The 15,004-nt window shown below is 38.9% G+C and overlaps 1 protein-coding gene across 6 annotated transcripts in view; it reads right to left on the bottom strand.

The window, feature by feature from the left end:
- Positions 1–15,004, bottom strand: part of NTNG1 (netrin G1) — a 2,528,066-nt gene that overhangs the window by 272,724 nt on the left and 2,240,338 nt on the right. For 5 of the 6 annotated variants that reach the window (XM_044085997.1, XM_044086001.1, XM_044085996.1 and 2 more), the window contains one exon: positions 3,210–3,350. The exons of the other annotated variant lie outside the window; for it this stretch is intronic. In XM_044085997.1, the coding sequence (XP_043941932.1) occupies positions 3,210–3,350 (141 nt within the window). The remainder of the gene's footprint in view (positions 1–3,209; positions 3,351–15,004) is intronic. 6 annotated transcript variants of the gene reach the window in all.

The following is a 15,004-nucleotide window of genomic DNA, read 5'->3' as shown; positions in this document are numbered from 1 at the left end:
GGATGGCAATAAAAGCTCATGGTACTGAAAAAAACACTATAAACCATTGAAATATTTTAAGCACTTTCATTCTTTACTATGAGAACTTCATCAGAAACAACTTGAAATCATTAATACATCTTAAATGTAAAACGGAAAATAACATCACTTTGAATTCATCCAATAAAATCCATGGGAAAATATTTATAAAATGTTTTCAGGATTTGTTTAATAACATGAGTGGATATATCTTTTACCTAATCAATTTAGTGTGCAGTTTGAATATTTTACCATGGCTTTTGTTGGATGAATTCAAAGTAATGTCATATACTGTTTTATATTTAAGCTGTATTAATGATTTCATGTTGTTTCTCTTGAAGCTCTCATAGTAAAGAACTTCTTCTTCTTCTTTCGGCTTTTCCCAGTTAGGGGTTGCCACAGTGGATCACTGTTTTACAGTGTCGAGTTGCCAGCCCGGCACCCAACCTTCCACAGAAGGCACACACACACACAAGCACTCTCACCTAGGGCCAATTTTAGAGTGCCCAATCCACCTACTGCATGTCTTTGGGAGGAAACTGGAGCAGCACCTGGAGGAAACCCACGCGACCACAGGGAGGACATGCAGACTCCACACAGAAGGCACCCCAGCCAAGGATCGAACCGGAGAACCTCTTGCTATGAGGCAACAATGCTAACCACTGCACCGCCATGGCCACCCAGAAGAAGAGGAAGAAGAAGAAAGTGTTTTTAAGTTCCTTGAGCTTTTATTGCCATCCAGTTATGTTTCCAGGTGTTTGGTTTTATTTAATTTATAAAATCACACTTTCTGCTGTCTTTGAGGGAAGTGTTTATTTAGCATAAATATTTTACTTTAAGATTTCTCTAATGGTCTAATGACATATAAAAACTGGCTGAGTGTTCTTAGCAGAAGAGAGATGAAATTAGAGAAAGCTGATTGTATGTAGGTGAAGCCTATAGTTTATGCATGCAACATTAAACGACTTTCATATGTTAACCAGGGAGATCCTACCTGCCATTTTATACAAATTTTACAGCTGGTCCAGAGATGCTTTACATCCATCATCTGGACAATGAAGGAACAGGTAAATACAACATACAAATATTTGGAAAATTTACTTTCACCAACCAGCTACTATGTTTTGGGAGGAACTAGGAGTACATGGAAAAAACACATATGGACATACGGAAAAGATACAATCTACATGCAGATAATGATCAAAAGTGAGGATTGAACAAGCAGGCTAGAAGTGTGTGGAAGAGATATTTCTATTGAGAAACAAAAATTGAAATTGTGAGAGCTGTATCCCAGAATTATTAAGATAAGACAATATATATGCTCACTGCCCTTGTATCTGAAACTCAATGGTATTCTTGGTTGATGCTTATGTTAATCTTTACTCATTCAGTCATTCTCTGAAAACTTGTTTAATGCAGTACAGAGTTGCTTAGGGACTACCACACTCCCTGTAAATCAGTGAGCTCAAGGCATAGAATAAACCAAAAATGGGATACTAGCCTGGCACAGGACATGGATACACACATATCCTTAAAATCTCACTAGTGGGTGCACTTCCTCATGAGTGAACAACCTTGAATCTTGCAAGTAATTCTAAAGCATCTTCTCTTTGCATAGATCTTCAAACATAATGTGGTTCTGAAATAAATTAGCACTGTTGTAGGAAAATAAAAAACAAAACAATGTCTTGTACAATGCCAACACTATAGGAAGGGTGTAAGCCACTATTCTGAATGGGAAATTAGTGTACTGTAACTACAATACCATATTTAATTCAGATCTGCAGTAATAAAGTCACCAAGCTATGAATATACCACATAGCACAACAAAATAATCTATGACACTGGTAAAATATGTGACAGGAGAACACCTACAGAAGTCTCACACTTAGATATAATTTACTTTTACATAGCAAATGCAGAAAAGTAGACATATCAGCTTGAAAATTAAATTAGAAATAAGCAACAAACATTTGTGCAAAATAAAAGTGTATTTTGTAGGATTTCAAATGAACAACAAATAATTGGCAGCAAGTTTCTGCTAGATAACCCTGAAAGTCTGTGAGTAAAGTTTCTTGCACAATAGTCAACAGTCCTTACACATATTCTAGAAATAAATGTACTTTCTGCTTAATAGTAATGTTTTACTTTTAGAAAACAAGGTTGTTATAAGCAAGTTAGTCACTTTCAGATTAACCTGCCTGGATCCTTTATACCATACATAGCCTGCAAATCCCATGACATTTGTTTCTTGCTTTTGCCTACAGCAATTACAGTGGGGTGGAATGGTAAGTATAGTAGCTGCAAGCACTCTGGCAGTTTATGCCTCAAGTCACCCACTCCTGGGGCATCTGTGATGATTCTGCTTCATTCCTAATGGAAAGAACAGCCATCAGTATTGCAGTGGTTGCCATGATACACTTGCTCACTTCCTACTTGAAAGGTCAAAGCTTTCTTGACTTAATGTTCAGTCCGAGTCTATTGGGACATCCACAACTTTTGTCAGTGTCTATAATATAAGAACTGGTCAGGTTAATATTAGCACATGCAAAAATTATACAAGATATGTTATTGCTTTGACTATACTGTATCCTGAATGTAACTTTCACTGTATTTAGAATATGTATTATTTTATATGTCTATATCTATATCTAAGCTATATCTATCTCTCTATCTTTCTCTCTCTCTATATATAAACTTCATAACCAGATGTTGGGAAGACAAAATATAGAGATAAAAATACAATGTTCACAACCTCAGTTTAAGAAAAAGTATAAAAGAACATAGACAAATATTGTTTTCTAATAATGAAAAATATATGTACTGATTTCAGCAGTTTACCTAAAACATTGAACATGTATTATTATTCCTTCAAATGTTAGCCAGATTTTTAATTTCCTAAAGATGTGCAAGAATTGGTAAAATGGATTTAAGCTCTACAGTAGCATGCTGCAATCCCCTGCTACAGCTTTTCAGTGAAAGCATATTTTAATTAAAAGTAAAAGCATGTTTTAATTAAACAACTACAACTTAGCATATCTACTAGCACTGTAAGCATAAAAGTATTTAATAAGTTTCTAGTTTTATGATATCATTATTGTAAGGAACTGCACAGTTTTCTACACATGCCAGAAAACAGAAGAGAATCAGAAAACTTGCAGGAGGGTGGCAGCATGGAAAGTATTACTTACGTTTGCAGCCCCTGTCCTCTTTCCAGAAAAATCCCTGCAGGCAGTACTCACATTTGGGCCCTGTCGTTCCATTGTTACACTCACAAAATCCCGAGTCATTACAGCGGCCATGGCTACTGCCAAAGGGGTTACAATTACAGTCTGCAGAAACAAGACAACATATACTGGATACTGGTCCGCACAAACACATGAAACTGGCCCACTCTTTATTGAACATTTCTCCTGTTTCCTTTTTATAAAGTCATAGTGCATCACATCCTCATTATGAGGCTGTCTACCTGCTACACATTTTAATCATGTTACCTTAGAACAGTCGTCAGAAGGAAAAGAAGTAATTACGGAACACTGACTTAATTAGATGGCACAAGAGGGTGATCCCCAAAGGGAAATATCCTTCTGTTGACTAAATTATGCTACCTAATAATTATTTTTAAGCGCAGAAGTATGAAAATAGGATAGCAATGGGGTATTCTTCTACAGAAAGGACCTGTGCACAATCAGCACTAGAATTAAAGTGTAGCTAATTTGCACCCTAATTTAAGTAGCATTCTAGATAAATAAAGATTCAAATACTGCAGTAATTTGTGTTTTCTAATATTACCTGCAGTAATACAGGAAGACTACATTTATATTGTTATTATCCGTCTCTATAGCTTTGTCAAAATGTTGCCTGCCCAGGAGGGTGCATGTTTTTCTCTTTTTAACTACAATATAATCCTACAAATTAATTGTTCTGTGCCATAAAAAACACAAATGGAAAAGCAATCGAGACAAAAAAAACAATTTAAGACTGCCACTTAGTTTATGATATAATGTATCATTTCATATAAATATTGAATAACACCTAGTAGATCTGGTATTTCAGTCAGAAAAATAAACAAAATTCAGTATTGCTTATACAAGAAATGCATGCAGCTGGGATAGCCAGTAAAGGAAGAAGCAGGAAGCCCATCTTTCTTTTCCTATTCCATGCAACAATGCCTTTATAATTTACATGGGAAAGCATATTGTGAACTTCAAGGAAAAGTAAATCGACCATTAAAAGTCACCCAGAACATGTGTAGTCAGATAATACATAGAATTTAACCTTTTCTAGAAAACAGTACTTCAAGGTTGCTATAATAATTTTAAAATGATTACAACAATGGGGAATTAAATGATTGTTTCCCTCAGAAATTTAGCATGCCCAATGTTTGAATATTTACTGACACTCCTGATTGAAGCAATTATTGGATGGCTTCAACCTAATATAAAAAGCCATCAGATTTACAAATCAACACTTTTAGGGGACTGGTCACACAAAAGCAGTTGCACTCACCTAGTATGACAAGCAAGGCCTTCTATGGGATGAACCATATTTTACTTTCTAAGTCAATTAGTACAATTCCAACAGTGGCAGTACAGCTCAATATAGTTTTCTGTAGTAAGTGCTGCACAAATTATTTTGGTTATATGATTCAGGAAACTGTACTTTGACTGTCATCAATGTGTGCATATAACACAAGGTAAATATGTAGGTTGACTAAACCAAAAACTTAGAATGCATTACCCAGTGCTTGATTTTGCAACTGGCTCTTGGTGTACTCAGCAGATAAGCATTCAGACATCTTTGCAGCATCACTTTATGTCATGTCATGTTAGACAACACAATGCTGGCTAGAAATATATGTAAGTGATCAGCTTAAGGAAAAAAGGATTGTAAAAACTAATTCAACATGTACTAAGAAGGATATAGAAAGATGTGGAAGGGATGGCAGTATAATTGTTCTAATTGTTCTAACATTCTTTTAAGTTAAATTAAGCCTCCCTAAATCATCTGTCATAGCAATAGTGCAGTGCAAACAGGGCAATAAACAATCCAGGTATTCAGACATCACTTATACATGTTTTTTTCTAAGTGCTGATAATAGCATGTAAAAATCATAATTAAGTTTTTCCTTCTATTTGAAATTGGCCCTCATTCATTAACCAAGATCGCTGGGCCAAACGTCAATATAATAATTCATGTCTGGAATGTTTAATTTAGTTGTGTTGATGTTGGTACCTTACAGCAGAATGGCAAAACTGTCATTTGGAAATATAGCAACTCCGAGGGTCTAAAATCTCTGAGTACAGTAAATTCATACTACTGTTCTAAAAAAACATGGAAGAAACAAAAACACGAGATGAGCAATTCGGCTCAGTTTTCAAATACTATTAATTCTGCTGAAATGCATACAAACAAAAGTAGCACCGATTACAAGCAAGACACACATGCTGAAAGAAGCTTAATATTTGTAGAATGAGCATTTCCAGTGGGATACTGAACTCTATTTAAGATGGCAAAAGGTGCTGCTAGGAGAATTAACACATTAACAGCTAAAATGTAGTATACACTGTGTTCTTGTAAATACTGGATATTCCATATAAGATAAAACTAGATTGTGCTGGATACTACAGTTTTTGTATATTTATGAGTGCCTAACATGTTATACAGCCAAATAATATTTACCACCAATACATCTGCCGGCTGGCTATAATAACTTGAACTAGACTGACATTTTCACATGATGGATTATACCAAAAACTCTATGCAGGCCCTTTTACTAACAGTTATAGGCTTGATATCATTTCAATAAGGACAGGACTAGTTTGTCTTCTTCTACCTGAAAGTATTTGTACTACAAGGCACATACTTAATATACCTGTGTCCTCTGGAATGTGACAGCACCTGTTACACAACTAAAACAGCTTTTGGAAACTACCTTACCTACAACATAAGATACATGAACATTTCTTTCCAAGTCCCTTTTTATGGCTATGTCTGGTTGGGAGAACAGAATTACAACATTTCTTTCTTTCTGAGCTGTGAACCACGGGACTTTCTTTGCCATCATCAGCTACTAATAAGTTGGTATTGCCTTCTAAGCTCATTTCTAAGATCCTGATATAGAAACATTTGTAAATAATTGACTGTGAATGGGAGACTTTAAAATTACACTTCTTTTATTTCTGTCTATTTTAAGTAAAAGATCCAATGCAATCTAAAACCTAAATGATGTGTTTAGGCAACTGAATGAAACAAGAATGGCAGTTAGAAGCAAATATGAAACAGGATAAGGATAAATCAAGCTGAGCAGGCTTGCTTCATGAAAAAGGCATGAACGGGTTTTGTTCACTAAGATGAAAGAATGAATTTAATTTAGTGTGAGTGATGCATAACAGTAAAACAATAAAGTTTAGCTGCACTTATAGGTTCAGCATTCGGCAGAACATAGACATATTCTGTAAGGTGTACACATCATATCCTTTCCCTCTACACCTTGACTAGTCTGGTTAATAATAAATGGTTCACTTCTGTCTTGTGCAGGTATAGTGATTGCACTGGGTCATTTTATGCTGACACTAACCTTACTAAAAACAGTACTGTTGTTTATCACCAAGCCCAAAGTTACCAAGGCAGTCATAGTTTTACTTCTGGGTAGATGGTCCCTCAAGACTCTGTGTTGGGACCCATATTATTCAGTATTGACTACAATAGCATTCAAACCAACTTCACAGCCCTCTATCTAAATAACTTTGTTGTTTCTAATACCACTTTACTGCAACTTGGCCCAGAACTTGCATGCAGCTGCCGTAAACAAAAGGGGCATAAGTTACATGATAAAACATGCAGTACTGTTAAATTTGTGGACAAAAAGTTGTGCCGTCATCTTATGGTTTAGACAGTAACTCTCTTCAGATTGATTGACAATTGTCCAATGGCCACCACATTTCAACAATCATCAGAAAATTATTTTATTCTGAGCCACATAATTTCTATAGAAATCTCATCTAGTTCAAAATAATTTTTATCCCTCTCTTTTCATCCGCTATTGGACCAATTATTGAATGCAATGCCTCCTTTAGCATGTTTTTGCCTACATGCATTGCATGTTTGCATTGAAAATTTGAAATACCTCAGAAGTTCCTAACTAAAAATATTGAATACCTTAAGATCCATAGTTCCACAATAAATCACAAAGGCAACCACAGTGTCAGCAAAGGACAAACTAAAGTACAGATACACTGTGGGACAGCAGGAAGCAGCAAGCCAATCTTGTATGATGAAAAAGTCGAAGTTTAATTCAATATTTTAAAACCAACATGGATCCATGTTGGTTTTAAAATATTGAATTGACCTTTGACTTTTTCATAACACAAGATTGGCTTGCTGCTTCCTGCTGTCCCATGGTGTTTCTGTACTTTGGTTTTAAGATCCATAGTTGCCAAAACAGACTTGAAACCTTACATCTACACTGTGTACCATCCATGTGATTTATGTTTAACATATATGGCCAAAAAGGAGCATGTATTCCTTGATCTCCTACACTGTCACAAAACTAGCATCACCACAAACACCCATAGTAAAATACATAGGACATCCAGGTGTAATACATTCATCTCCCAATGAATAGAAACCTCTTAAATGAACTACGTACCCATATTAAACAAAATGAAACCCCAAACTTTGTTGACTGGATGGGTAGTCACAAATTACTAAGGCCTATCTTGTATCTCCCTTTTGAAGACAGCATGTGCCATATGAGGGTGACTGCTGGCAATGTTTTAATTGCCAGTGGATTGACCTGTCTTGTAGATCCTGTTATTCTATGATCCTAAAAAGGCTTTAAATGGAGCTAGTAATATAGAACCCATGAACCATTACATTGCTCAGAAAACTAGACAGCATAGTTAGTTCCCAACTGTCTTCTTCTTCCTGACAGGTCAGGCATGACACTAAATTTGGACTGCAGGTAACATGGTAGTTTGTCATACAGAAACTTGGTTGAAGACACATTTACAAATTTTAAAAAGAACAGATATAATATCTTGGCATGATATGAGTGGTAAAAATGTTGGCGCATTTTCTCTGACTAAGGTCAGCCATGAAATGGCAGCAGAAAACATTTACACAGGTATTAACATATGATAAACATGGAGCATGTCCTGGTATGAGCACAAGCAGGTTTATTTCAAAACATGAACTGCTTCACTAAAATGCCTTTTGTCCCTGGATGTGCTCCAGTCATAACAAATATCTGTGAGTGTGTGGTTCTGCAACCAAAACAAAATTATTAATTTAAATAAAAAAGAATATGATATGAAAGCAACTGAAGAAATAAGTAGATTTAGGTAAAGGATGAAACAAACAGTGTACCATATTATCAAGTTATAAACTTTTTTCAACTACCCGAAAGTCTGTCTTGTAATGTTATGCCTACTATTAAAAACTGTTAAAAGAAATTATATATCATTTTGTAACCAAAGGATTGAGGAGGCCCTTGGCATATCACTCAGAATCAGCAAAGTTAGTGGATGTCTACTAACAAAGTTCATTCATTCCCTCACTGATTCTCGGATAACAGAGTCATACTTATACTTGTTGTGTAGTGACCTGAGTGCGTGTGTTATGTGTTGGATTCAGGCACATGACCTTCGCCTTATTCAACCTAGTGAGTGGGACATCAGTGTGCCTCACTATTGAGTCACCTATGATTATTGTTTTGGGCAAGCAGGATTGCCCCATCTGCTTTGCACTGAGTGAGTATCAGCATAGGCTGCATTTTTCCATGTGACCCTGAACTGAATTAAGTGGGAAATACTTCTCCAAAGCTGACTTTGGGCTCCTAAAACAGAGGTGGCTAACTTCACGGCACCCATGTCAATGGAAAATAGATGCATGGCTGCCAAATCATACACAAATGCACTGTATGAACACGTACATAAATGCATGGAACTAGGAATACCCAACAGAACCAAGACACTCTCCTCCAGAAAAAGGAAGGCAGTCTGGTGGTCCCCTGATATTAATAAACTCTACAACAGAAGGAAGAAACTGTTGCAGAAAAAGGTGAAGTCCCAAGACTGGGAAAATTCCCTTATTAGCCTCAACACAAAGTTGAGATCCGTCATCAAATCCTCTAAAGCCAGCTATAAAGGCAGAATTTTGGCAGACACTAAAAACAACCACAAAGCCTTCTATCATTATATCAAGGGTCTCCATGGCAATACCCAGATTTTCTCTGAGTTACTGCACAATTATACCTCCTATACTGAGCCAACAGATATTTCCAACATACTGGCCAACAGATTCATTGCCAACTTTACTACCCCCCCCAAAGGACCAATCTCAATACCGGAAGAATGCCAGGTACCCAGCGTTACTACATCACAGGTTAAAGCTGCATTGTCCAATAGGCCAAGAATTCAGCTTCCATGGGACCCAACAATATCCCTGGTTGTGATCTACATGAACTGCAAAGTGAACTGGCACCACATCTGTGTGCCTTGTTCACTCACACCCTCTCACCTCATGTTTCTCCCTACCGAATGACACACTGCTACAGTCATCCCTCTCCATAAAGGAGGAGCAACTACAGACCCTGGAAATTATCACCCCATTAGCCTGACGAGTCTGATATGTAAGGCTATGGAGCGCATCATCATGGACCTAATTAACAAGGATATAGGGAATCTCCAAACTCTAGATCCCATGCAATTTGGTTTTATGAAAGGTAGATCATGCCTGCTCAACCTGGTTGACTTCTTTGAGTCAGTCACCAGAGCTGTGGATGAAGGTAAGGCAGTTCATACAGCCTACCTCGATCTGGCCAAGGCCTTTGATACCATTCCTCACTTAGGAATATTGATAAACTCACCAAACTAGGTCTCTACCCCTATATCATTAGGGGGGTTGCAAATTGGCTCACAGATAGAATCCATAGTGTGAATGTAGTGGACTGCACGTCAGATTTCCAACCAGTCACAAGTGGAGTCCCACAGGGATTGATCCTGGGCCCTCTCCTGTTTGGCATCTACTTCTCAGACATCCAGGCTAACAGGGAGGGACTCTGGCTAACCATGTCTGCAGATGACTGCAAGCTGGGAGCCATTATTAACTCGACAAGTGATGCAGACATCCTACAGAAAGGCCTCACTGAGACCAATGATTGGTGTTGAAACCATGGCCTTAAGCTTAATGCCAAAAAATGTGTCGTCATGCCCATTGGGAAAAATTCAGTTCCCATTAATTACCACATCGATGGGAGCCCACTAAACACTGAAGGCATTATAAAAGATCTGGGGACAGAGGTTGACAGCAACCTCTCCTTTGACCACCACATTGCCACTGTGGTCAGAAAGTCCTTCTATGTGACACATCTCATTACCAAGGGTTTTGCATCCAGGAAGAAAGAGGCCATCATTTCTCTCTACTCTTCCCTCACTAAATCAGTCATCAAGTATAATGCCCCATTTGGCATGTACCTCATTAGATACCTGCAACAGCTGGAGTGGCCACAAAAATACCTCACAAAGAGGATCCTACGCCTTAAACACAAGTCCTTCATGGACAGACTCCAAAAAACTCCTGGTATTCTTTGTCTCATATCGTCTACTAAGAGGCAATCTCTGTCTGACTTACAAAGCCATGTCTGACCCAGCTCTGTTAGAAATGCTACATTTAAAGAAATCCTAATCCCTCCACATCACTTGCTCCAGAGACCTCAACCTCATTACCACAATCAACAGAACATGCTGGAGGGACAGGTTCATAACCCAGAGACTGCCCATGCTCTGGAATAGATTTCCCATACATGTCAAGCAGAGCATCTTACTGGCCCTCTTCAAGAGAAATCTTGATGAGTGGATGGGAAATATAAAGTTTACCCCAGGGATCACTCCAGTGGCTCTACTTAATAGAGGCACTGGGAACTAATGCCGGGCAACACAATGCCAGGGCACTTCTATGGGCTAGGCTTGTAAAGGGTCCAGGGCCATTAGCCTAGTACATACCTATGAACCTATGATAACCTCTTGCAGGGTGCATGTGCGCATGCGCACACACACACACACACACACACACACACACACACACACACACACACACACACACACACCAGGCAAGCCTAGAGGCAGTATGGAATACTGGCAATTCACTTATTGAATCTCTTTGGCATGTGGGAAAAAAAATGAACACCCAGCAAAACCCCACAAAGATTTTGAAAGGATTGTAGATTCCATATAGGAGGTACTCTAGCCAAGAAATGAACTGAACTGTGAAACCAATTGACACTGGCCATAGTTTAGAAATTTAGAATTCCAGCAATGATCTCCAAATTTCCATTTGTGCTTTTGGGTCTATAGTTCCCGCGATATGAAGTATGGTCTCCCTTTATTAATTATAGCAGTTTTCCATACCTCAGCATACCCTGTGGCTATGCTTTATTTGAACAGGTTTAGGAGGGGTACAAAGAGGCTATGCTTTATACTGCTAATTAAGCAACCAGGTATATACTGATGGGTCCATAGGGAAGACATTTTTTGCTTTTGACAGTGCAGTTAGGACATGTTTCATAACAATGCTGGGAGGAAGAAGAGGAAGGACACATTAACTTTGGATTTTACTGCTCCTCCCATGACATTAGCATTAAATTTGTCTACAGGTATACAAGTAATAACTTTAAGGTCAGAGTGGGTAATAACATGAAATTTCACACTCCTCAAAACCGAGGTGGAATCCTTCAAAGCCCCCGGGCCTGTGGAAAATATGGCCCAGACCACAGAATCCTTTATAAACGCATTCTATGAACACCTCCAGGAATGCATGGATCATGCAATGCCAAATAAAACCAAGACCCAATCCTCCAAAGGCAGGCATCCTGTTTGGTGGACCCCAGCCATAAACAAACTATACAGTAGAAGGAGGAAGCTACTACATGATAGAGCAAAATCCCAAAAAGGGAAGACATCCCTGATTAGTATTATCAAAAAACTATGGGCACTCGTAAAATCGTCTAAGGCCAGCTTAGAGAGAAAAATTGCACAGGACACTAAGGATAATCACAAGGCTTTCTTTAGTTATGTTAAGAACCTGGGTGGGAATTCCCAGATATGCTCAGAATTAGTCCAAAATGACAAAAAATACACCGAACCAACAGACATTGTCAACATCCTAGCTGACAGGTTCAGCGCAAACTTCTCCCCCCCTCCCCACCAAAAGGGCAAATATCTATCCCAGCAGAGTGCTGCCCCCCTGACATCTCAGATGCTCAGGTAAGAGCCGCCCTCTCCAAAGCAAAAAACACAGCATCAATGGGACCAGACGGTGTCCCGGGCTGCATCCTACATGAACTCTAAAAAGATCTAAACCCAAAAATAAAACTACTGTTCAATCTCAGCCTTACTACAGGATATGTACCCAAAGAGTGGCGTACAGCAACAGTGGTCCCTCTCCACAAAGGTGGTGCCTCAACAGATCCTGGAAACTATCGCCCCATAAGCCTGACTAGCTTGGTCTGCAAAGCTATGGAAAGGATCATCATGGACCTCATAAATAAAGATATTGGGGACCTACAGACACTGGATCCTACCCAGTTTGGCTTTGTTAAGGGCAGATCCTGCCTCTTAAACCTAGTCAATTTCTTTGAAACAGTCACCAAGGCCATTGATGAGGGGAAGGTGGTCCACACAGCCTACCTGGACCTCGCAAAAGCCTTCGATACAATACCCCACTCAGGCATTATAGATAAGCTCACCAGCTTAAATATAAACCCCTATGTCACTAGATGGGTTGCAAACTGGCTCAAGGACAGAACCCACATGGTTAGAATTGCTGGATCCATGTCAGACTCCAAACCAGTTACAAGTGGCATCCCACAAGGCTCAGTCCTGGGACCTCTCTTGTTCGGTATATATTTCTCGGAGGTACAGGCCAACACGGAAGGACTGTGGCTGACCAAGTTCTCAGATGACTGCAAACTAGGCACCATAATCGACTCTCCAGCCGACATAAGCATCCTCCAAAAGGGCCTCATAGAAACAGACAACTGGTGCCAGAGCCATGGCCTCAAGCTAAATGAAAAAAAGTGTATAGTCATCCCCTTTGGCAAAACAAAGCGCCCACAGATTACCACATAGGTGGTAATCCATTAAGTACGGAAGAAGTAATTAGGGACCTGGGGACCCAAGTTGATAGCAATCTCTCATTTGAAAACCACCTGGCCAAAGTGGTTAGAAAAACATTTTATATAGCCCACCTAATCATGAAGGGATTCACATCTAGATCAGGGGAGGTCATCATGCCTCTTTACTCATCCCTCATCAGGCCCATAATTGAGTACAATGCCCCTTTTGGGATGTACCTTACCAGACACCTGCAGCAACTGGAAAGACCCCAAAAGTACCTCACCAAGAGGATCAAAGGGCTCAAACAGATGCCATATGCTGCCCGGTTAAAGAAACTCCAGCTCTACTCAGTGGCATACCGCCTGCTCAGAGGCGATCTGTGCCTGACGTATAAAGCCATGTCCAACCCGGAATTAATGGACATACTGCACCTCAGAAAATCTAAATCCCATTGAGCTACGCACTCGAGAGACTTGAACCTCAGCACTGAAATAAATAGGACATGCTGGAGGGACAGATTCATAACCCAGAGGCTCCCTTCACTCTGGAATAAAATCCCAGCCCAGGTTAGGCAAAGTCCCTCATTGACTCACTTCAAGAGGAATCTTCATGAGTGGATGGGAGATCGTAGGTTTACCCCGGGTATCACTTCTGTGTCACTGCAGAGGCACAGTATACTAACCTCGAAAAAGGGCATAGCAAAATTCATTTAAAATGGGTGGCAAAAGCCAAACACACTCTGGCTAGGCTTATAAATGCCCTAGGGCAGATAGCCTAGTATGAACCTATGAACCTATGAATGAGTTCAGAACACTGTTGAATGATATTTCCTAATCGCCTAATCAGTCCCATTTCTTGAATAACTTTGGCCTTCCAGATTAGCCTTTTCAGTATTATTACTACTTAAATTCACTTTAATTCACTTGTTATACTCATAGGCACAGGGTTCCAAAGGTTCATGGAGGACACCAGCAGTATTTTTTTTAAAGCTTAAACAACTGTTTATCTTGGTGTGTTGACTACTTTGCTGAAAATTATCTGTTAAATGATATTTGCTTCCTGCTTTGGTTTACTAAAAAGATGTCTAATGAAACTCAGTGTTAATGCATTGTTCCTTTCCAGCCACTGGCCTAATGCACTTGCTTCTAAATAAGCTAGAACATGTGCATCACAAAAAAGCTAATTACCTCCTTCGTGCTTCAACTAATAGCCATTATTGCACTCGGTTACAAAATCTTACTTGGCTTTCATTCAAAAACATGCTACATTATTTTCTGCTTTGATGTGCACATAGCTGTCTTCACCCTAAGACATCCGCACCAACAAGTACAACAGTACTATCATTCAAGAAAAGTAACTTCATAATATTCATATACATATACAAACCATTAAAATCAATACCTCATATGATGACAATATTTAAGAATTATACAGGTCATATTTGGAACAATTTCCTTCTACTTTTAGTAATATAACAAACTGACTACATGTAAAATAGAACTAAATGAATCCCTGCTGGCCAGGAAACAAGCTGCACCTTCTGACGGGCTATCCTGTACTCTGCAGTTTTTATGACCAGCTTTTCATCATGTGCATTTGATCACAGTACCTCAGAATTCAGTGTCCTTGTATAGTGTGCCATGGAAATGGTGTGTGTGTGTGTGTGTGTGTGTGTGTGTGTGTGTGTGTGTGTGTGTGTGTGTGTGTGTGTGTGTGTGTGTGTGTGTGTGTGTGTGTGTGTGTGTATACATCTATATATGTCTATATCTATCTATATATATATATATATATATATATATAAGGTGATGGTGTGAGCAAAACCCAGTACATGGGGATGCAGGAAGGTTTGACGCTCAGCTAAAAAATGC

The sequence above is a fragment of the Protopterus annectens genome, chromosome 10.part0 (genome assembly GCF_019279795.1).
Source record: "Protopterus annectens isolate FY-2018-M chromosome 10.part0, PAN1.0, whole genome shotgun sequence".
Lineage (NCBI taxonomy): Eukaryota > Metazoa > Chordata > Ceratodontiformes > Protopteridae > Protopterus > Protopterus annectens.
This window is presented reverse-complemented; position numbering and strand designations above follow the sequence as displayed.